At 41.9% G+C, this 24,042-nt stretch overlaps 1 protein-coding gene across 1 annotated transcript in view; it reads left to right on the top strand.

Moving 5' to 3' along the window:
• CF1H1orf21 (chromosome F1 C1orf21 homolog) overlaps positions 1-24,042 on the top strand; it is a 156,206-nt gene that overhangs the window by 106,640 nt on the left and 25,524 nt on the right. Inside the window, exons 3-4 of the mRNA XM_030302345.1 lie at positions 9,236-9,312; positions 16,477-16,537. Coding sequence (XP_030158205.1) covers positions 9,236-9,312; positions 16,477-16,537 — 138 coding nt within the window. The remainder of the gene's footprint in view (positions 1-9,235; positions 9,313-16,476; positions 16,538-24,042) is intronic.

Genomic DNA, 24,042 nt, shown 5'->3' with positions numbered 1-24,042 from the left:
AGAACAGCAGATTTTCCAGGCACTGACAAATTTGGAATTGAAGAGAGATGTGGGTGTGTCCAGCGAGTTCAGGAAGGCTGGAGTCTGATTTTTGGCTGGCTTCTACAGCACAGTGAGTGTGAGAAAAACAATCGTGCCTGGAAGAAAAACTGGATCATTTAACTTTTTGTTTTTAGCTTTGACATTTGCAGTCTCTCGACTTAGTGAGGAAAACCTGTCAAGATTTTGGTTCATCACGGGAAAAGTTCAGCAACTCTGCATAAATGGTGACTTTTTATGATGGATGATACATTTCTTCATTCTAATATTTTATTAACTTTGATCAAATATACTTCGATTTTTGTGGCTGTTTTTTTACCCACCAGAAACGTCTGTCATAAAGCATGGTTATTTTGTGCTAGACAGCTCTCTTAAATGCAGTCTTTTAGGGACCACAGTCCATTGGTAGTTGAATTCCTAAAATGCTTGATCTTGTTGCTATGGATGACAATGAATATGATTGGCATCATATGTGTTTCGTTTGATGGTTGGAGAGATGTGAGAAATGGAAAAGTCAACAAGTGTGTGGGGTTGGGTGTAGGTGCAGTTTTCTGGGGTATAAATCACAGATTGTGCCTCTCTTCCCTCTTACCTGGATCCAGGGAGCGTTTAGCCTGATTTATTAACGCTTGTCCACTACATCAGCGTGTCAAGCACTTTCACCTTTGTTTTGCATTCTAACCTCTGAATGGCATTTTAGCCCAATTTAAACTTGCAGCACTGAAGTTTCTTCCATATTCCTATGAATCACACGTAATTTAGTACAAATACGTAATGACACAGTTGTACATCAGATTATTCAGAAAAGAAGACTGCTATGATTAATGTTAGGTAGTTCTGTGGTCAAGAAAACATACTTTTTTCTTTTTTTAGGTGAGCATTATGGTGGTCATTAGGACTATTCATGAATATTCCAGTTCTAGCTCTTTTCAGACACATAGTAGGATTATACTTTCTCCACTCTCTTGAATTTTCATGAGGTTCTCTGATCCGCTCTCGCCACGTAAGTATGAGCACTTAACTGTTCTGCTCTGGTCTTCCCTCCCCTGCCATGCTGATTATGACAGCACGTGCTGACATGGGACCTCTGTGAGCCTGAATCCCTGAGGAGCGGGGACACACAAAGTCCTGCTGCTCGTCTGCACATATAGCATGTGCAAGACGTAAACTTGTATCTTATTGAACCACCAGTACTGGGGACTATTTCTTACCGCGGTGTAATCTCCCCCGTTCTAAGTGATATTCAGTGTCTCAGACAAAAACTGAATGTGGTTCTGACAAGTTAATTAATTATTTGGGTATGTATTAATACTTCTTTGAAAAACTCGGAGAGGGGCACCTGGATGGCTCAGTCAGTTAAATGTCCGACTCTTGATTTCGGCTCATGTCATGATCTCACAGTTGTGAGTTCAAGGCCCACATCAGGCCCTGCACTGACAGCGTGGAGACTGCTTGGGATTCTCTGTCTCCCTCTCTGCTCCTCCCCTGTTCATGTTCTCTTTCTCTCTCAAAATAAATAAATAAGCTTTAAAAAAAAAAAACAAAACTTGGAGATACCTCATCTTATTGCAAACATCCTCAGTTTCCAAGTCTCAGTGTAATTTGACAACATTGTATATACCTTGTTACTTTTAATTACTGAGATACTGGCATAGTGACTTTAATGACTTTGTCTTAAATTTGTCAGTACACAACTTAATCTGTTCTGAGCAACTTCTTTTTTTTTTTTTTTTTTTTAATTTTTTTTTCAACGTTTATTTATTTTTGGGACAGAGAGAGACAGAGCATGAACGGGGGAGGGGCAGAGAGAGAGGGAGACACAGAATCCGAAACAGGCTCCAGGCTCTGAGCTGTCAGCCCAGAGCCTGACGCGGGGCTCGAACTCACGGACCGCGAGATCGTGACCTGGCTGAAGTCGGACGCTTAACCGACTGCGCCACCCAGGCGCCCCTGTTCTGAGCAACTTCTTACAACTCTGTTTACTTTTTAAAGTTACTTTAAATGTTTACAATCTATCTGGAGAAACAACAGTGCAAAATATATTAGGAGCCTTAAAAGTGATTTGCTGCACTTGACATTTGCTCAGTGTAAAACGAGATACATGGCTGTATTTTAATTTCTAGAAAAAGAATTTCCGTAAAGCTGATACTTTCCACGTCACTTCCATCACTACTAAAATTCTAACCAAATACCAATAATTTGAATAATCTCCTTGGACAGGTAATTATGGATGGAAGTGTTGAGTTCATGAAATTATGATAATGTAGATGGATCTAAGTCAACACTTGCATCTGGTGGCTGGGACCTTGCTATTTTTTAATATCCAAAAATTGTGGTAGAATGAATGTGGCTCAGCTAATCACCATCATTCAGAAGACAAAAGCTAAAATTCCTTAATTTTTTTTTAACATTTATTCATTTTTGAGAGTGAGAGAGACAGAGCATGAACGGGGGAGGGGTAGAAAGTTTGGGTGACACAGAATCCAAAGCAGGCTCCAGGCTCTGAGCTGTCAGCACAGAGTGATGTGGGGCTCGAACTCACGGACCGCAAAATCATGACCTGAGCCAAAGTCGGACGCTTAACCGACTGAGCCACCCAGGCACCCCCCCTTTATTTTTGAAAGAAGCAGTATCCTATCCCATGTTAATACCACATGAGAAATCACATATAAGACATCAAATGAGGCTGTTTTCTTAGAGAGTACATCCTATGGGTTACTCCTTCAAAGTGGAATAATTACTTACTTATTTTATAGCTGATGTCTTCCTGTTTTAAAAATATGTGTACGCCCCCTCCCCCACACCCTGAATCTTTTCTGGTTTTCATGTACTTTCTAAAATGCAGGGATTCCGTTGTACACACACGCGATCTGTATGTAGGGAGGACTCTTTGCAAAGTCACATTGAGTGAGTGCTTGTGTGTCTTTGCTCTGAACAGCTCCTTCACTAGCAATTCCAGGGGCTGTTTCTCCAACCCCCACTACTTGTCTCTAGGACTCCAGCTTCCTGCATCCATCTGGTCCCTGAGATTTCTTTATAAGACTGAACATCCTACTGTTGGGCCCAGAAAAAGAAATTGAGGTTCCTCCCCACGCTTCCAACCCAGGAACAGCTCAGGGAGCCTCACAGGGTGACAGCTACCTAGATCCACTCAGACTCAGGGGACAACACAGGCCAAGAAGTGACGGAAGAAAAGAAGTTCCATTTCTCACCAACAGGGAGGGAGCTTTCTGTCAGATGCCTAGACACACTGTGTGGCCGTCTTCAGAATTAAGGAGGGGTGGGGCGCCTGGCTGGCTCAGTCAGTGGAACATGCGACTCTTGATCCCGGGGTTGTGAGTTTGGGCCCCGTGTTGGGTGTAGAGATTACATAAAAATAAAATCTTCAAAAAAAAAAAAAAAGAAGAAGAAGGGGAGGTTTGGGGAAATTTTTTAAAGAAGCTGTCAGTTTCTCTCAGGGTTCTGACTTTCCCTTTGGGAGATGCCACCCAGGGATTGGGGAAGCAGCATAAATACAGTTGGTTTGACTGTCTCCGGCCTCAGAGGAACTAAGAGAATGTTAAGTTTACTCTAGACACCGGCAAGTGTGTTCTGTTCATAAAGAGAGAAAATTACTCCAAGCAAAGGAGAAAGTTGTTTGATTTACTGTTTACATAAACCTGTCACTACCTGGCATTCGTTTGCAAATATTTTTGAGAAACGAATGCTTTTTTCCAACTTACAGAGCCCCTAAGTATAAAACAGTTAAAGGGGTTGCTGCTCTGGTGGGCCTCTCTACGGACCCCCAGAGCGGCTTTGCAGCATATTTAGCACAAAGGTATCTTTTCTCTAAAGCAGAAGTTCTCAAACTTTTTTTGAATTTAAGAGTCACCTAGGACTCTTCTTTAAAATGCACATTCTGGGCATCAATCCCAGAGACTCACACTCAGGAAGTCTTGGGTAGGGCCTGGGAATCTGTATTTATCATGCATCCCAGATGATTCTGATACCAGCATGGATGGGTCATGAACCGCTGCTCTACAGACTGCTTTCTGGTGGCCTATTCAATGGCTTCATCTTCGCCCCACTTGGTCCCAGTTTTTTTTAGGTACTTAGTTTACAAGTGTCATATACCAATAAAAGGGGCTTTTCTGCCAGGGAAAATGCTATCTTAGTTACCTCTTCCTCATCTCTCAAATTCTGCGTTCCTGTGTCTGGAGCATTCCAGATGTGGCACGACTCTCGGCTCTCTGGTGAGTCTGCTCTATCTGAGGCTCCCAATACCCTCGTCCTTCCAGCCCTTTCTGGTTTTCTCTGTTTGCTTTTCTTTTTCTTTTTCTTTGTTTAAGCAGACCTCTTTAAACCTCCCCTTCCCCAACCAACAAACCCTGAGGAGAGTTAAGTGATGTTTATCAGCAAATATAAAACTGACATCTTGGTGCAAACACAGCTAACTGATAAACACGTCAATGATCTTGTGTAGCAAGGTGCTGGATGTTCTGAGGGATACAGAGAACGAATCCAAATGAGTCATGTTTTTAAAAATAAATGAAGCCCACAATCAGACAGCACTTGACAGGCAATAATTGAAAAGACACTATCAAGTGTTGGCGGGGACATGGAGAAAGTGGAACCGTCTTGCACCCCAAGTGAGAATGTCAAATGGTGCAGCCACTTTGGAAAACAGTTTGGTGATATCTTAAATAGTTAAATGTACCTCACCATATAATCGAGCTCTTCAGTGTTAGGAATTCTGCCTGAGAGAAGTGACAGAGACTTACACATGAGTGTTCATAGAAGTATTATTCATAATATCCTCAAACTTGAAACAACCCAAATATCCGTCCAGTGGTGAATGCATATAATACGGTATATCCATACATTGGAATATCATTTAGCAGTTAAAAGAAATGAAATACTAAAAGATGCGACAATATAGATAAACCTCAGAAACATTATAAGCGAAAGATGCCAGACACCAGAGGCTATATATTATAAGGTTCCATGTACGTGAATCTATAAAAGGCATACTCAGAGAGACAGAAAGCAGATTTGTGGTTGACTGAGGCTACAGAGGAGAGCAGAAAACAACTGCCAGTGGGTTTGAAGAAACTTTTTAGGATGACGGAACTGTTCTAAAACTGGATTGTGGTGGTAATTACACAGTTCAGTAAACTTACCAAAATCACTTAATCACACATTTATAATGGAATTTTATGGAATATAAATGTTACCACGATAAAGTGGTTAAATATTTTTTAAAACAAGGCATATAGCAAATTAAAGAATCAGTTGTTCTCTTCTCTGCAAAAGAAATAGAGAGATACAGGGGCGCCTGGGTGGCTAAGTCGGTTAAGCGGCCGACTTCAGCTCAGGTCATGATCTCGGGGTCCGTGAGTTCGAGCCCCACGTCGGGCTCTGTGCTGACAGCTCAGAGCCTGGAGCCTGTTTCAGATTCTGTGTCTCCCTCTCTCTGACCCTCCCCTGTTCATGCTCTGTCTCTCTCTGTCTCAAAAGTAAATAAACGTTAAAAAAAAAAAAAAAAGAAATAGATACAAGTCAAAGTATGGCCTGCAGGCCCTGGGGTCCCTATAACATTCTCAGGATGTCCTCGAGGTCATTTTCCTCACAACGCTAAGAAGCATTTTGCCTTTTTTGCTGTGTTGACATTTGCACTGATGATGCAGAAGCGGCAGCGGGTGAAACTGCTGGTGTCTTAACACCAGTCAAGGCGGTGGCACCAAACCTCGTCAGCAGTCATCGTATCCACCACCACCATGTGCTTCTAATGGAAGAACACGTTCCACTGTCACTTCAGAGTGTCCTTCATGAAGCAGTAAATTTTATTTAATGATATTGTCTTGTGCCTTGGATGCATACCTTCTTAAAAATTTTTTTAATGTTTATTTTTGAGAGAGAGAGAGACAGAGTGCAAGTGGGGGAGAGCCAGAGAGAGAGGGAGACACAGAATCCGAAGCGGGCTCCGGGCTCTGTCAGCACAGAGCCCAACGGGGGGCTTGAACCCACAAACCGTGAGATCGTGACCTGAGACGAAGTCGGACGCTTACCCGACTGAGCCACCCAAGCACACCTGTGCACAGCTTTGTAATAGTCTATGCGATGAAATGGGAGATAGGCACACATAAAACATTTTTTCTGCACACCCAGATAGGACGGTTATCCCAAGAAAAAGTACTTCTGCAGTTGATTGAGTTGCAGGCTGAACTAGCAATTGTTTTTATGGAACACCATCTCTACTTTAGAGAAAAAAATGTGTGGCAGATAAATTATGGATATTCAGACTTGGGTATTTGGCAAACATCGTCTCAAGAATGAATGAAGAGAACTTGTCACTTCAAAGACAACAATTGGCAGTATGTGTTGCCAGTCATAAAATTCAAATGTTAAACCAAAATTAGAATTTTGGAAAACTTTATACCACCACGAGCTTCCGTCAGGATCTCCTGACAGATTTCTGTCAGGATTCTGACAGCTTCTGTCAAGATTTTCCTGATGAGATCGATGGTGATTTTAACAAATGTGATTTCTTTTTTCATCTTGTGTAATGAAATGTGTCAAAATTTGGAGAATATGGGCAAAGGGTGCTTGATACTAAAACGGTTTGAGAACTGCCAGCCTAGTGGCCGATAGCGTGGACGCGGAGGACCCTTCTTGGGTTGAAATCCCAACGCTATCACTTATTTCTTGTGTGGTCTCAGGTAAGTGCTTCATCTCTCAATGCCTCAGCTTTCTCATCTATAAAATGGGGATTAAAACGGCACCTATTGGGGCGCGTGGGTGGCTCAGTTGGTCAAGTGTCTGATTCTTGGTTTCTGCTCAGGTTCATGATCTCATGGTTTCATGAGTCCGAGCCCCATGTCGGGCTCTGTGCTGCCAGCATGGAGCCTGCTTGGGACTCTCTCTCTCTCCCTCTATCTCTGCCCTTCCCCCACTCATGGTGTCTCTGTCCCTATCACAGTAAATCAATAAACTTTAAAATAAGAAGAAGAAAGTAAAAATAAAACCGGTAGCTACCTCAGAAATGTGGACATAAAAATGAGTTAATATATGTAAATAATTGTGAATATTAAAATGAGTTCATATACGGAAATCACTTAGAATAGTGCCTGACTTAGAGTACGTGGTCATTGGGTCGTTGTTACGATCTTGGTGAGTGGCGATTTGTAAAAACTAATGCATTTTACATGTGCAATCCATAGAAATGTGTGTGTAATTATGTATACTTTCTTTTTCCTTTTGTGTAACTGGGAAATCTGAAGCTGAGATTCCTTCCCGAGCCTCTGCCTCGGTTTTGGCCCTCCCGCTTCCTGGCAGTGCGCACCTGTGCGTGGTGTCCGGGGGGCTGGCTCGTTCCCGCTCGGGGACTGAGTGCCCGGCCCGTCCGCCCAGCCTCTGTTGCTTGGGGTTTCCTTCTTCTCCTAGCAACCACACAGTGTGGTTTTAAGGAAGATGTGGTGACTCAGTGCCATTATGAAGGGTACGGTTTAATAGATTGAGTATAAACAGAATACAGTTGTGTACGGTTTCTAGTCTTAGTATTAGAAGCCGCGTTCCTGCCTCAGCAGTGTTCAAAATGACATCATTTTAGCTCAGTGTTTGGGAACTTATGTGAGTAGAGAAAAAGTGGAAGGCCCCGTCATATGTCTATTTTCAGTGCTTAATCCAAGCTGACAGGAAGTTTAAGGGGAAAAAGATGACTAACTTGGAACCTACCTCTGCAGTCCTTCCAGAGGGACGACATGTGAGCTATTTTTCTCTCTCACTGTTAAAAAGACATTCATCACATGTTGACCTTGCTCACTTGTGCAACCAGTAATGTGACGCGCAGCTCCCGTCAAGTGCTGGGCCTCGCCCTCCCGGAGCCGGTGCCCTGCTTTGTAAACACGAAGGTACTTTGTCTGTTGTTCCCTGACTGTGTCAGCAGAAGGAACAGTTATATATTTTATACCCATTAAAAGGTTGTGAAAACACTCCAAAGTTTAGTGTGAGGTAAAGAAGGTAAGATAGACTGCCAAAGAATTGTAATGGTTGTTTCTTTTCCTAGAAGATCACAGACAAAATTACCCTCTGTTGTGGAGTACCGATGTTATACAGATACGCTCACGTTTGATGGTGAATAGCCAAAAACCCACAGTGTGTAAATCACTGGAGGTTCACGGATTTAAATGGCTTCTGCTATCCTGAGAGAAAGATGAACTCTTGAAACAAGAGTTCATTTGGGGGCCATCTGTTTTATCTGTCATCCCACATCCCTCTGCATCTGGGAAGAACAGCGGGCCAGCCCATGCGAGTCTTTATTCCTTGCCCCAGCCTAGGCTTTGAGTTATTGCTGCACATCAAGGTCCTTGCACGCACACCGGCACTTGTTAAATAGGTTGAGAACAGCCCTGACTTTCATTTTGGGGGTGTGTTTTGGGAGCCAATTATAACGCCTCCTGAATATTTTGTAAAGGTAATGTTGTATAAATACAAAGCAGTGCCATTATTGAGATGGTCTAAATACAGAGCAGTACCACGACTGAGGCAGCGTGCTTACGGATATACTTGCATTTAAGATTTGAGAGTGTTTCTTTCCCATGTGGCTAGTATACTGGGAATAGGAAATCAGATCAGACTAAAAGCCAAAGAAGTGCTTCTCGAATATAGGTTGGTAGTGAATTTTATTAATTCAATTGAATTCAATCTCACAATATTTGTTATGAGTGGAATAGATTTAGTTATTTTTAATCATGTTCTTCTCTCTGTCACTGCTAGGGCCTTGTGCAAACTTCATGTCTCAGTAACTACAGATGTCTTTTCTAAATAGAATGCACTGAAGTTAGTTGACCTGGGCATGTGAACAGTGTCTGTGATTATACTACGGCAGCTCTTTGACACTAGAATCTTCTGTTCTTTGAGTCTCTTCCTATTTTTAGTAACTCCTAAAAACACCTAAAAATCACATATGAGTTGCACATAATTTTCAAAAATAGCTAATAGCTGTTTTTAAAACTCCCGCCTCTTTTCACGACAGGGTTCCAAAATCTTTGGCGGTTTCACCTTACAGTGTGATATCTTTGCAAGGATTTTTGTCCTTGTGAAGCAACCAGCTGTGAAGGGTCTCAAGCAAAACTAACATTTCTGTGATGACAGTTTATGCTGCTGTTTAATTGTCGATTCTCATCTTGTCTTCTATGTGTCTGTTTGTGTTTTTCAGGAAAAAAGTGCCAGTTCAAATGTGAGACTTAAAACTAATAAAGAGATTCCAGGATTAGTTCATCAACCCAGAGCAAAGTGAGTTCTAGTTCCTTTTTTCCTTATATTGTTTTTAAAGCTAATAATATTTTCAGAGTGAGCTCAGTTTTGCCTGCCAGATAATCAAGATGTATTATAAAGCTTCAGCGATTGAGACACTGTGATTTGGTCTAATGGAACAGAGCAGAGAATGCCAAAAAAGACCCACAATAACTGACAGAACAGACATGTCAAATCAGTTAGAAGAAAATAAAAGGGAATATCTTTATGACTATGGGGTAGGGAAGAATTTTGAAAAAGTCACAAAAGATGCCGATCTTTGAAGAAAAATGATTAATATGACCGCATTAAAATTAAGAACTTCTTTTTATCAAAATTTGCTGTAGGAGAGTAGAAGGAAGTGATGGAATATATTTACCACGCATATAATTGACAACGGTTGGGTTTCCAGAATATGTAAAGTAACTCTATAAATCAATAAGTAAAAAACAGAGAGCTCATAGAAAAAGAAGCTAAAGATATGAACAACCATTTTACTGAAGAGGAAACATGAATAGCTAACGTCTAGGAAGAAATACCATTTCACACCACAAGATTGGCAAAAAATTTAGAAGTCTGACAATACAAATGGTTGACCAGGATGTTGAACAACAGGCCTCTTTACCCTAGCGGAAGTATAAACTGGTACAATTACTTTGGAAAAGTTTGTAGTTTCTAAGAAAATTGTACCTGGGCATACCTTGCCCACCAGCGATTCCCCCTCTCAGGTATATACCCTAGAAAAACTTGTACATGGGTGCTGGAAGACCTAGTTGACCTGGAGAATTCTACATATCAGTGAAAATGAATGACTTAGAGCTGCACCTGTCAAGATGGAAGAAGGTCATAAATGTAAGGTTGCACGGGAAGGGAAGTAAGTGGTAGTCCCTGCCTGCTATAGTTTCATTTGCATAAAGTTCAAAAACAAGCCGAATGAATCAACCTATTATATATGTCTGTGATAAAACAATGAAGACAAGCAAGGAAATGAAAAGGCATTAAACTTGGAAGCGTGGTTCTTTCTCACTGGATGGAAGACAATGGGACCAGGGGTTCTGTTTGTTAATCTGAGTGGTGATGATATGGGTGTTCCTTTAACTATTGTTATGTAAAACTGTACAAATAACATATGTTTTCTATGTGTTATGAATTGCACAATTAAAAAGTTAAAGAGAATAATGGGTATTTTTCTAGATTGTTCTAGAACCAAATCTACCTTGGCGATAAAATGCACTTTGTGTGACACTCAAGCTATCTGTCCTTTCCTTCAGAGAGGCTCCATTTTCCCAGAGCTACAAATCTGTTTTGTGGTGTTCCATCTAAATATGAACAAATTCCCTGAGGGTGCTGATCACACTGGTGGCACAGTCACCCCCACCCTAAAATAAATTCATGTATGTAATAGTAGTTCCATAAATCCATGCCATAAGCAGAAGAAGTTGTGTTATGTCTGATTCTTCCCAGGAAATCGAGACAAAAATAACCCAGTTCATAATCACTTTACCCTGGCTCGGTGTCTGTGGAGGTGCTGCAGGTGGTTAGGCCTCTTCAGGGGGTGGTGATGAGCTCAAGGATTTAATTTTTTTACTTTCAAAGGAAACTGGACATTTTAAAATCCACTTATCATCTGTAATGTCAGTGGAATAGTAAAGCCGATTTTTGAACCGTTAGGTACACATTATGTCATAATCACAACCTTCCTGTCCACTTCACTGATAATCACTTTTATCAACACTAATTGTATCTGCCTTGGAGAGACAGCAGATATCTCATGATACAACCAAGTCATGTTTTCATCCAAGCCATTCAATATATGCTATTTTTAAATGTTTCCCATATCTCTGAGTTCTAAGAAGAGACTATAAGAAGGAGAATTTCTTTTTCCCTTTAGTGTGAATACTTATTTAATTTAGACATACTGAAGCAGCCTCCTTTGCAAACTGATATGTGCTGAAGCTTTCAGAGAAATTGACTAAATTGGCTTGTGTGTTTACATTAAAATTAGGAAGAAAATCCTCTGTTATTCGTGTGTGTGTGTGTGTGTATGAGTTTTAAACTATGAGTCAGAACCTGGGTTACTGGAATTCAACTACGAAATCTTTCTGGAAGGCCACAAGAAGTTTTACTTTTCCTCCTTGCTGACACAGGTGATTAAGAAACTATTATTTATTATGCAGTGTATACATAAGTTAATGAGTTTCTTTTCCCCAGAAGTGGAAGAACAACCCCATACCTGATAACAGGAGATTTATTAATAATAAAGGTAGATGGTCTTCACATCTTCATCTGAGGTACTATGCAGAGCACATTCTTACTGACTTTGGGATCTCAAGAGAGTGACCTAATGTCATCAGGCTTCAGTTTTCTCAGAGAAAAATAGAGGAGAATCGTCATCTCTTACAGGGCTAGAGATATTTATAAATGAAATAATGTATGACCCAGTGCCAGTCACAGTATCTGATGCTGGTAAGAATGCCTTAACAGTTAGAAACAATGCAAATGCCCTTTGGGGCGCCTGAGTGGCTCAGTCGGTTGAGCTTCCGGCTCTTGGTCTCAACTCAGGTCATGACCTCAACGGTTTGTGAGTCCTGCATTGGGCTCTGCTCTGAGAGTGCAGAGTGTGCTTGGGATTCTCTCATTGCCTCTCTCTCTCTGCCCCTCCCCCCATCAATAAAATAAACTTTATTTCAAAAAAAAAGAAAAGAAAAGAAATAACCCAAATGCCCTTTTACAGGAAATTGGGTAAATGAACCCCACTGCCTTCACACAGTGAAATATTAGTTAAAACTCACAACACTAGAGGGACCGAGGAATATAATAATAGGAGAAAAGAGTAAATCCTGAAAGATTACAGAAAGCATGATGCACTCTTTGTAAAGTTAAAAACAACTAAATAAATCATCTGCTTTTTAGAGCACACGTAGAGGCAGTAAAGCTATACAAAGGGAAAGTAAGGGGATGTTGGTTCCCTTGAATTGAGGAAACACACATGGGTAGGAAGTAAATTAGTTCTAGGTTGTTGTCAAGGTCCTCGCATTCGTTTTTTACTTTGGCTTCATGAGTGCATATTATGCTACTTAAAAAAAGTATATTCGACTAAATAAAAGTAGCTGTGCGTGACTATAAGCAAGGGTGTGTCATAATGTGAGGATTAGGATTAAGCCACTTGCCCGAGATCCAATTGAGCAATGATGATGATGATTTTGAAGAAATAACTATTCAGGCCAAGATTTGCAGGAACCCACTGAGTAATTGCATTTCATTTTTGCAGGTGAAGTATTAGGGAGTTAGGACCTTGTCTTCTGATACTTTTGTGGCTTGGGCTTTTATTATTGGAAACTTTTTTTTAAGTCCCTAAAAATGAAAGCCATATATCTTTCAGCTCAAACCCTCATCTTGCCCACCCTCTTCATTCCTTTGATTACTTGTCTTTAAGATTCCATACTGTTATCATCCCTAGTCTCATGAAACTGAGAAATCACAGACAGAAGAGTCTTTGACGATTCAAGGTTAACTCACAAGAGCTCTGCCAGCACCAACTGGGGGCATGGGAAGTGCTCCAGGAAAACGTTGTGCTTTCCGCGACTGAGTTTATTAGAAAGAAATAGGAATTACTGAAATTGTTAAGTTTGATTAGTTAAATCAAGTACCAGCATACAGACTTTTCTAAAAGACTTTTAGATCTAATTAATCTTGGCATCAAATACTCACTTTGTAAGTGGATTCATAAACAGTCTAATTATCCCTTTCTAATACCTTGAGGAAAGACAGGCCGGTGTGCTTTTTTCTCCCGCACCATTCACAGCCACCAAATTGTGCAGCAGAAAGGGCTTAAGAATCCAGTTATTACTTAAGGACTGGTTCTCACAGCGCAGTTTGAAGGTAAAAACTAATATTAATGCCATTGTGTTGATAGAGTTTCCACGTGAAAAGAGAGCATCTGTGTTTATCCTGGCAGGAGACCACTGAGACGGATCATTTATTTCATCAGAGTGAAAATGCCATCTCTGTCCCTGTTGAAGGGATTTCAGGGCTTGCCTGTGAAACAAACCCACAGAGAACAGCAGAGTAAACCTCGCGCTTTCAGGTCACACCGTACTTAAGGTGGTGTACACACAGCAAGGACCTCTTGGTGCCATTGGCTCCAAGCAGCCGTGTCTGCCACACTCCCAGGGATGGTGGAGTTTATCTGAAAGAGCTCATTTGGTGCATCGGGGTCTGATAATAAATAAGTCACCTTTCCATTCATCTTTCTGGCTAACACAGCCCACATACTATATTTCAAGGTGGCAAGAAGTCAGTCTGTCTGCTGGGAGACACTTCTTGGTAGGTTTTGAAATGAGACAGAGGCAGGCCGGGATGTTCTTGCTCTTAGACAAAGAGAAAGCAGGCAACATTCCTGTATCAGTGGGGTGTGATGGTAGAGATGCACCGATGGAAGGTGCCTGTGTTTGGGTAGAATTGGGGAGAATTGTTTTAAGGCACACCTGAAAATGAAAATGGTATTTTACTTCTCAACCATTATACCCTCTACCCCAGAGTGGGGTTACTGTTTGGTTCAGGATTCAGGTAGGGTTGAAAACACCCTGTCTTGACTAATTAATTCTGGGTTGAGTAGCTTTTGTTCAGTTTGCTTTAATCAAGGAATGCCTTTTCTTTTTTTTAATGGTTAGAAAGTAGGTAAACTACACAAAACTGGAACCACTAAGGTTTTTGTGCTTGCTTACTATACATGCATCTTGAGGTCCTCACTGTTACCTTTGGCATCAAGCTCCTATTATGGACCCTGAGCTCTGCATTCCTGATCCCAGGGATCTTGTCAGTCTAATATGTATATGTCTGAGTACTAACTAAGCACCCCTGTTTTCATGTTTTGATATTTCAATAAAGGGTTAATGGAAGTTAGTAACAATCATCCAACGTTAGTGCCGGAAGGGACTACACTTCACCATGCTAACAAACTGAACTGCCTCGTGAGGGGTCACGAATCACATGAATTGAAATAGGGACCACTCAGTCAATTGATTAAATATTTCCCTTCCATTATACGCAAAGCAATATATGTAAAAAACTCTAACCTAAAAATTTCCACAATGGACATCTGATCCTAAAAATGCCATTTTTATGAGGTCTTTTGGAATCTCCCAGGGAAACTAATGTGTGTGTGTGTGTGTGTGGTCATCCATATTAAGATATATGTGTGTATATGCGTGCATATGTGTATGTGGTTATCTATTAAGATGTATCTATGTCTATATGTCTACATGCCTTTCTATCTGGGACCCAGAGCTGTCCAGCAACCTCATCTGCTGAAAGTTTGGCCAGGAACAGGGAGGATGCCCAGAACATGTCTGAGCAGCCACATTGACTGCCAGAATATGCCTGTTCACCACTCACAGGAAGCCCCCCAGGCTCTCCCTCAGATCCTGTTTGCACTAACTTTGGACACAACTCTAATGGATTTGGGTGTGCTAAGCATGGGGCAGAAGCAGCTGCTGGGAAGAAAACTGAAAGAGAACCAATACCTTCTTTGACCAGAAGAAATGAGAGCGGTTCAAAGCAGGCAGAGAACAAAAGCCTATAGTTTAAGGCCACTTTGCTTAAGGAGAGCCAGCTCTCCCCATCTCAAGAGGCTCCAGGGAGTGTTCCCGTATCACAGAGAGAGATTGTGGTTTAAGGCCTTGGGAGTGGCTGCTAGTCATTAAGTGAAAGTCAAGTAATGTTTGTGATAGATCCTCTATTAAAGTTTAGAAGGTTTGCATTCAAAATGGCTCAAATGAAAGATGTTTTGGCACTTAAAGAAGTAAAACCATGGGGAATCTGGGAAAACTCAGGTAGGCAAAATGGCTTCTCCACCCAGCCAGAGAAGGAAAGGAGGCTGTTTAATATATTCTCATGCTCCCAGATTCTGGCCTGCCTTTCTAGCCTGCAACAAGAGAAGGCCTGTTTCTGAAACAGGACATATACCTCACTTGAGTTATCAAGGACAGGAAAAATGACATGATACAGAAGTGAAAGTGGATTGCTGGTATAAAATAGTTTGTCATTTTCCTCTTGTATCAGAGCTAATGTCCTCATGCCCCTAGATTTTAAGTCTTGCTTTTACACACAGGGGAAAACCTCCTTCAAGCCCCATTATCTGTCATTGGAGGCCTGAAGGGTGTGGGGTCCCTTGTGCCATTCTCTGCGGCCCCTAAAGGAGGAGGCATAGTGCTAAGGGATATGTCAGGTGGGCTGTCCCCTACACCGAGACTTGAAAGGAAGGAGCTATTCCAGAGCCACCCCTCCCCCCACCCCCAGCCACTGCAACAAGTAAGCACTAACAGTGAAAGAAGCGCGTTGAGTGATGTGTCTCTTAGCCCAGAATCCTGAACCTCCTTGGACCACCTACACCTATTTCCTGTCATTAAGACCATGTTGCCTCCAAGACGTTTTCCTCCCCACGTACTTCCCATCTGTGATTCTCCTCTGTTCTCCTTACCTTCTTCTGTTTTGTCTCCCCCCGCCCCAAACTGTGTCCGTCTGACTAAGTAGGCTGTTAAATAGCATTAGACAAGCAAGCACACAGGGCAAGCGCTACTCAGATATGCTTCCTGACGCACTCCCACATCCCAGTGGAATTGCACTTCCCAAAAGGTGCATTGGCCGTCACCACTGCACAAAGCGTTCAGGGACAATGTCAAGTTCTTTGCCTGTTTGCTGCCAGCCCACACCTCTATGCTCAGCTGAATACCATGCTAAATACCAGTCTTTATAAAATACACATTTCACCATAACAACTTGGATATATTTTCTTTTTCCAGTTACACACAGTGTGAAATATGCCATGTACTGCTTGGCTACGCCTTTTTTTTTTTAACAAATGTGTATCTGAAGAAATCATTTGGCACACACCTCCCAGTAACATCACTATAAATAACATGTACGTTGAAAAGAAATTGTATTTCTTAAATCATAGGAACTCGTAGACTTTTATGCAACACATTTAGAGGATTACTGTAATGGCATTTATCCTTAATATGACTTCAGACTATCTCAGTGGAAAAGTCGGCAATAAATAAATGTCTGCCTCAAAGTCTAGGGACTCAGCGTTTTTCATTCGAGGGAGCTGGGTTTAAGAAAACATTGAAATACGCACTTAACTACTCTCTGGTTTTTTTTTAGCATGCACATCTCTGAAAGCCAACAAGAATTCTTCAGAATGCTGGATGAAAAAATTGAAAAGGTAAGAAGTAAAAATAAATTCCTTGTTTCAAGGGAAATATGCTAACTGCCTCATGAGTTAAGGTAATAATGTTCTGGTTTCTGTGTTGCAAAGCTGTTCCTGTAAGAGTATGGGTAGAGAGTTAAAAGAAGCCCCCTCCCCCTGCCACACACACAAAATGTGACTGTGAGAATGTTTAACGTATACCAGAGCATCCAAGATTCTCGGCTTGTTGACCATTAATTAAAGTGTGTAGGGCCAGATAGGGTCTAGCAGTGCTAGTAAGAGCCTTTGCCTAGAGACAGAACATTGCTCTCAGTGCACATTGTCTGCACGTGATGCCTTGCTCTCGCTTCAGACTGCAGGCAAGAAGGTTCTTAGTACCTGCTAGAACTTACGGAATGTCTGCTGTATACCTGACACTGCTCTGAGTTCTCCTACAAACATCGCAAACCTGTTACAGTCAATACCGACCTCAGGGACATGGCTCTGAGACAGGTTTTATCTTCCTTTTACAGACAAGGAAACTAAGGCTCAGAATATTTGAATAACTTACCAAGGTTTGCAAGGCTGGTAGTGGTCCAGTTGGAATTTCAGCCCACATCTGCCTCACTCCAAAGCCGAGACTCCCAAGTTGCTTCTCTAGGAGTGTGTGCGTTTTACAATGACAAGAAGATCTGTGTGGAAAATTGAACCCATACTTAGGATCTCAGAGTGCCATATGCTAATCAACTGAATGAAGTATGGAAGATGGTAACAATTAAAGGCTTACTTGCAGACTTGCAGAATTTAAATGCATCACCGCAGGGGGTGAATTTAAATACTGAAGTTATAAATCTGAGTACTGTCATTTGAAAACCTTGTTCTGAAGAAGAGTACAATCCTAAATTCAGAACATAGCACAACTGTGGTTAAGGCATCATAGGCCAGTTTTGCCTTTGAATTTTTTCCATGTTTATTTTTATTTTTTACATTTTGTGGCCCTTTTATCTGAGCATTTGTTCACAAATTCCTAAGTTATGATACATATCACTCAATGGAAAATAATGAAGAAGAGCTTAAATTCACCAGTATTTCAGCAGCAGACCCCATTCTGAAATGGACCTCCTTAAAGAATAATTGTATAATCTTCTAATGCACCATTACAAGACCAGCAGATGTTACCAATGTGAAAGGTAGAGATGGGTGATGAATTAAAATGGTACTTTAATGCATAGTATCACTTGGCTATACATAAATACTGATTTGCATGTAATTTTTTTTTATTATTAGTGAAATCCTGGCTCACATATGACTTTTTAGGTTGAAAACTTCATCTGGGAATAATTACCAAGTTTCATGTATTGGTTCAAAACCTGTTTAAGGTGTCAATAGCATTTGTTTTAATAAAGAAAGGCATAAAATAAATATTTCATTCCCACTGTAATGGTGAAGATCTTTTCTTTCTCAGTTTATTTGGATTTTTTTCCTCCACTAGCTTTTTGGCAATAAAAAGATCTTAGTAGTCAGAGTTAGTCTGTAAAAACCAAAACCTGAATAGTAAGTTATCTTTTTAAACAAAATTTACAAACCCTTACAGACAAGGCATTTAAGATGATCTAATCCCTTTCTGGTGTGTTTCCATAATAGAAATTCTACCTCCTTGCACTCACAACTGGAATTCATTGTTTCCATCTGAAATCCGATTTCCCTTTTTCCTTTTGCATCCAGGGTAATGACGTGTCTAACACAACAAAAGCAAAGTGCATAACTTGATCATTTGTTGGATAGAACCGTCCCTGGACAAAGGAACATTTGTAGACTCAACATAAACAGTATTCTCCCTATAAAATACATTTATATCTGAAGAAGAGCTTTTATATAACCTGTGACATGCACCCAGTTCTAGATGTCTAGTGGAATTTTCTGTCTGCTCTGAACCAAGCTTTCCTGTTTCTTCCCTCTTATCTAAAATTCACCCTTCTGAATATTGTGAACATGCTGTTCTGTGTACTATTTGACCATTGAGCCTCCAAAGTTAAAATGTTCCTCCTTAATATATGCGTTTGGCTTAATACAATCCTCACCATATTTTATATAGCCCAAATTGGAAGTTGGGTTCTTACAAATTATTCTCCTGACTTTTCACCATTGTTAGGTATTTCTTTGGTACAAGTTAACATGGGGACAACTAACTATACATGCAACTCAGATCTGTTCTGTAGGTTTCCTAGGGCTGATTTAAAAAAACAAAAAAACTCAGAGCTTCATGCTGAAAATTGGAGTCATTCTAAGAGAGCTTGAGTTTTGAGATTTAATCTCTCTCAAAATGTCCAGAAATTGCTTTTTCTTCCTTAAACTGATAAGAAGTAAAATTGACTGAATGTGGGGAGATTTAAACCTGCTCTTCCTTGATTCTTCTTTTGTATTTATTGAATGTCTGCAGGATGTGGTTTCAATTTACCCTTCAACTCTTGACACCAAAAGAAATCTCTGCTCTCTCAAGATAGATGTAAAAGTACCATTAGAATAAAGAAACTAGGGACGCGTCTGGGTGGCCCAGTTGGTTGAGCCTCCAACGTAGGCTCCGGGCATAATCTTGTGGTTCGTGAGTTCGAGCCCCACATTGGTCTCCACTCTGATGGTACGGAGCCTGCTTGGGATTCTCGCTCTCTCCTTTCTCTCTGCCCCTTCCCCGCTCATGTCTTCTCTCAAGATGAATAAACTTTAAAAAAATAAACTAGGACTATTAGGTGGTATAATATTTCTAGTGAAACTTAAATTTGGACTGCTCTCATTCAGAGGTGATCATGGTGCCGAGGTGCAGTTTACCTTTGCACCGCAGCTGGACCAGCATTTTCTAAGTAGTGGTGGCAAAGAGAAGAAAGTTGCAAAAATACATTTAAAAAAGCTAACTTGGGACACCTGGGTGGCTCAGTCGGTTAAGCATCCAACTTGAGCTTAGGTCGTGATCTCATCGTGCCTTGAGTTCAAGCTGAACCCACATCGGACTCTCTGCCATCAGCACACAATTGTCACTATGAGCCAGGTCCTCCTGTTCTGAACACAGGTGTCTGTGGGGTCAGTTATTAAAACTTGAGGTCCATTAACCAGGCAATCAGGACAGCTTCTTGGACACTTGGTACCATTTCAGGTGCTCTGGTGGTGTGTTAGGAGGCCAGGACGCTGAGTTTCATCTGGAGATAACCAAGGGAGAGCTTTTGACAGAGAGCAGGGAGAGTTCCAAAGAGCTCTGTTTGATTGATTTACTTTTGCATTTCCTTTTTGGAGAGTAAAAATCCTCTGAAACAACAGGGGCACCTCATTTGTTTTTACCTCATTATTTTTTACACGGATATCTAACTGATTCCATTGGAATCTATGGTTGTTTTGCCTGACAGTTCACAGACTCCTGAACCTTATGTGAAGTGGTGACATTTGTCTAATTTTGCAACTTAGAGAAAATGACAGTTTACTGCAGAGCAAGGTAATGATTTTAAATTCTAGTTTTTCATTGTATTTAGAGGAGAAAGAAGGTATCTAGATTATTAAAAGTTGGCCCCATGGAGGAGATTCTGAGTATACTACCAAATACAGATCACATAAGATTTTAAGATATGCTTTCTTCTATACATTTGGGTTTAATTGTTAGAAGCAAAACAAGTAAATACATGTATTCATAGGAATTATAGTATCTTCTCTAGGCAAAAACAAGTATATATATTTCCTTTATGAGGATATAAGAATAGCTGATGACCAAGGAGTCTGTTGCCCTCCCCCCACGAGATACCTCTGGGTGTCTATATAATATATATATATATATATATATATATATATACACGCGTATATATATATATATATATACACATATATATATATAATTTATTTTGACAGAGAGAGAGAGAGAGAGAGAGAGTGGGGGAAGGGCAGAGAGAGGGAGAGAGAGAGAAAATCCCAAGCAGGCCCTGCACTGTCAGTGCAGACCCAGATGCGGGCTCAGACTCACAAACCATGGGTTCGTGACCTAAGCTGAAGTCAGACGCTTAACCGACTGAGCCACCCAGGCGCACTAACACCTTTATATTAAATAAAGAATATCTCAGTACAGTACCACATGCATCTGGTTAGTTTTTCTCAAGCAAAATTGTAAACTTTGTTGGTGGTGAGTATCTTTTTGGAATCTGGTAAAAGTGATAAAGAGTCTCCCTATAAAAATGTACATTAGTGGTGCCTGGGTGGCTCAGTTGGTTAAGCATCAGACTCTTGATTTCGACTCAGGTCATGATCTCACAGTTGGTGAGATTGAGCCCCATGTTGGGCTCTGTGCTGGCAGCATGGAGCCTGCTTGGGAGTCTGGCTCTCCCCGTCCCCTACGCACACACACACACACACACTCGCTCTCTCCTCTCTCTCTCAGAATAAACGTCTTTTTTTTAATGCACATGATATCATATACACTAATTTCTTAAGTCAAATGTCAGAGTTGTGTAGTTCCCTGGAGCCTATCCCTGAGCCCCAGGCCAAGAACCTGTGGATTTCTTTATGATTCATATGATTGATGTGCTTCCCTCAAATCCGGGGCCCATTTGCACCCTTGAACCTTATCAGCAATGATCCACATAGACGTCTGGTTTTAAAGATTAGAAGACTAGGGCTCCTAGGTCGCTCAGTCAGTTGAGCATCCAACTTTGGCTCAGGTCATGATCTCACAGTTTGTGAGTTCGAGCCCCACGTCAGGCTCTGGGTGGACAGCTCAGACCCTGGAGCCTGCTTCAAGTTCTGTGTCTCCCTCTCTCTGCCCCTTCCCTGATCATGCTCTCTCTCTCTCTCTTTCTCTCTCTCTCTCTTTCTCTCTTTCTCTCTCTCTCTCTCTCTTTCTCTCTCTCTCTCAAAATAAATAAACATTAACAAATTTTTTTTTAATTTAAAGATTAGAAAACTGAGTGCAGATAATTCCCATGCAAAGCCATTCTCCTTTTTTTCGTACTTTCCTTCCTTCTTCTCAAAAGTAGCTGAAAGTACTTCACCCCCAAGGCTGAGCCACCAGCATACCTAGTGTGTCATCTCACTTATTCCTGTGTGAGCTTGAGACTACCACCGTTGACTGGCACTATTCATTGTAGCATTTTAGGGAAATGTCTGAGAAAGAACAGTCTGGGATTTAAAATCAGCTGATTTTAAAAGATGTTCGTCTGTAGATCTGTACATCTTTTATTAAAAAGGCATTCACACTTAGAAAATGTTTGCATTCCTGGAGTGGCCTGATTCCCTTGGCCCCAAAACTAACCTAGTTGGTAAGAGAGCAGGTCTGCATTTATCAATTTATTCCAGGGCTCCTCCTCTTAATATTAACATCAGCTCAGTGTGAACCATGTCTTGATCAGAAGGTGTTTGCTTTTCACCCGGTGAAGACAGGGTCAGGCTTGTAATTACAAACTCTGAGTGGACTGTGTGACCTCACAGCTGCTGTAGAATCACATACAATGTTTGAGAGGCACAGCTGATGACAGGTTTTACTCCTTGGTGGTGGGTTTGAGGGCCTCCTCAGTGCCCAATAGTTGAGAAACATGGGACTGTTGTCTCCAATCCTCAGGAATGTGGCACAGCCTGCCCGTGTGTGCAGAGGAAATCATAGGGTGTACCTCCCTTCTCGCTTTCTCTTCTGGTAACAACCAAGACCCTCAACAGCCCTCAACACTGCCGGAGAGGCCCATGCTGGCATGTATACTTTGGAAGTGGGCTGGGCTGCCAGTAGCATTTCAGTAAGCAATGTCTTGCTCCATGCTAAGCATAGTGTGGCCTTGCTTTTGCTAATAACCAGACCCTTCCTTGTGTTTCCTTTCCCTTCATCCCTCTGCCTCTTCTGCTCTCTCTCCTGTATGTACCTTTCCTCATACATCAGCCAATGTAAAGCTATAATTACAAGACTAAGGATGTGACTCAGTCCTGTTTTGTTTTTCTCCGTACTGAAGAGTCGTGGTGATGATGTTGGTGTAGGAACCACTGGCAAAGGGTGCGCACGCTCTGGGCTCCCATCCTAGCACTCCCAGGTAGCTGAGAGTAATAGACAGTGCAGCCAAGGAAGAGAAGAGAGGTGACAGATCTGGAAGACATGCAGCACACACAGTCTCTGCTCACTTTCTTTTCTCCGGAGGGCTTGATGTTCAGAGAGTTCTTTTTTTTTTTTTTTTTTAATTTTTTTTTCAACGTTTATTTATTTTTTGGGGGACAGAGAGAGACAGAGCATGAATGGGGGAGGGGCAGAGAGAGGGAGACACAGAATCGGAAGCAGGCTCCAGGCTCTGAGCCATCAGCCCAGAGCCTGACGTGGGGCTCGAACTCACGGACCGTGAGATCGTGACCTGGCTGAAGTCGGACGCTTAACCGACTGCGCCACCCAGGCGCCCCCAGAGAGTTCTTGAGGTGCTGTCGGCCTGGCTCTTTAGGGAGCAGCCGAGGAGAAGAGTTCAGAGTCCAGAACAGCGTAGTACAGGAATGCAAATAAGAACCATTCCATTTTAGGGGCGCCTGGGTGGCGCAGTCGGTTAAGCGTCCGACTTCAGCCAGGTCACGATCTCGCGGTCCGCGAGGTCGAGCCCCGCGTTGGGCTCTGGGCTGATGGCTCAGAGCCTGGAGCCTGTTTCCGATTCTGTGTCTCCCTCTCTCTCTGCCCCTCCCCCGTTCATGCTCTGTCTCTCTCTGTCTCAAAAATAAATAAAATGTTAAAAAAAAATTAAAAAAAAGAACCATTCCATTTTAATGAATGAAGTGTGGCCAGCAGTGCTCTGAACCCCACGGTAATGTGGGGCACGATCCGTGGATGGTGTCATGTTGCTGTGGGTGCAGTACTTAGGCCAGGGGAGGTACCATTCAGAACAGAAAGACGGTGACACTGGTGTGTGTCATTCCCTTGTGCCCATTCGGTTTCTCCTTCCTGTCCTCTTCTCAGGCTGTTTCCCTTCCTCTCCATGGCCTTTCCACTCACTGCGTTCAGCAGCCGCGGGCATTGTCCTAGCCCTACAGAGAGTTTGCTGAGATAGAGAGGGTGCCAACCTCTATGACTGCTGCTTTTTTGTGTACGAGTCTCTAAAAGGACTCAAAGAATTAAACAGGGAGTTTCCTTAGGATAAGAATTGGGTCTCATTTGTCTTTGTTTCTTCAGAACCTAGCACAGGGCCTGGGACTGAACAGATACTTACTAATCTTGTTGAATGAGAGCATGGCACAAATAAGACAAGTGGGCTTAGCAGAAGTGAAAGCCTACAAAGGAAGGAGGTGTGGTCAGGCAGACTCCTCCAGCAGAGGGCTCAGCAAGATTGGAAGTGTTCTTAACAAAGAACAGCAGAGCAGGTAGACAGCGGAGACAATGCCGAGACCTGGACTGAGAGAGGTCGAGGAACGAAGCAGCACCAGGTAAGAGAAAGAACCTGTGCTTCCAACCTGGGCCAGATCTGAGGGCCATCTCTAGTCTTAGCTGTGTGACCCCAGGCTAATTGTTTAACCTTTCTGAACCTCTGGTTCGCCACCAAACAAATTTGCATAATAAT

The sequence above is a fragment of the Lynx canadensis genome, chromosome F1, assembly GCF_007474595.2.
Source record: "Lynx canadensis isolate LIC74 chromosome F1, mLynCan4.pri.v2, whole genome shotgun sequence".
NCBI lineage: Eukaryota > Metazoa > Chordata > Mammalia > Carnivora > Felidae > Lynx > Lynx canadensis.
The sequence above is the reverse complement of the archived record's forward strand: the minus strand, read 5'-3'. Positions and strand labels throughout refer to the sequence as shown.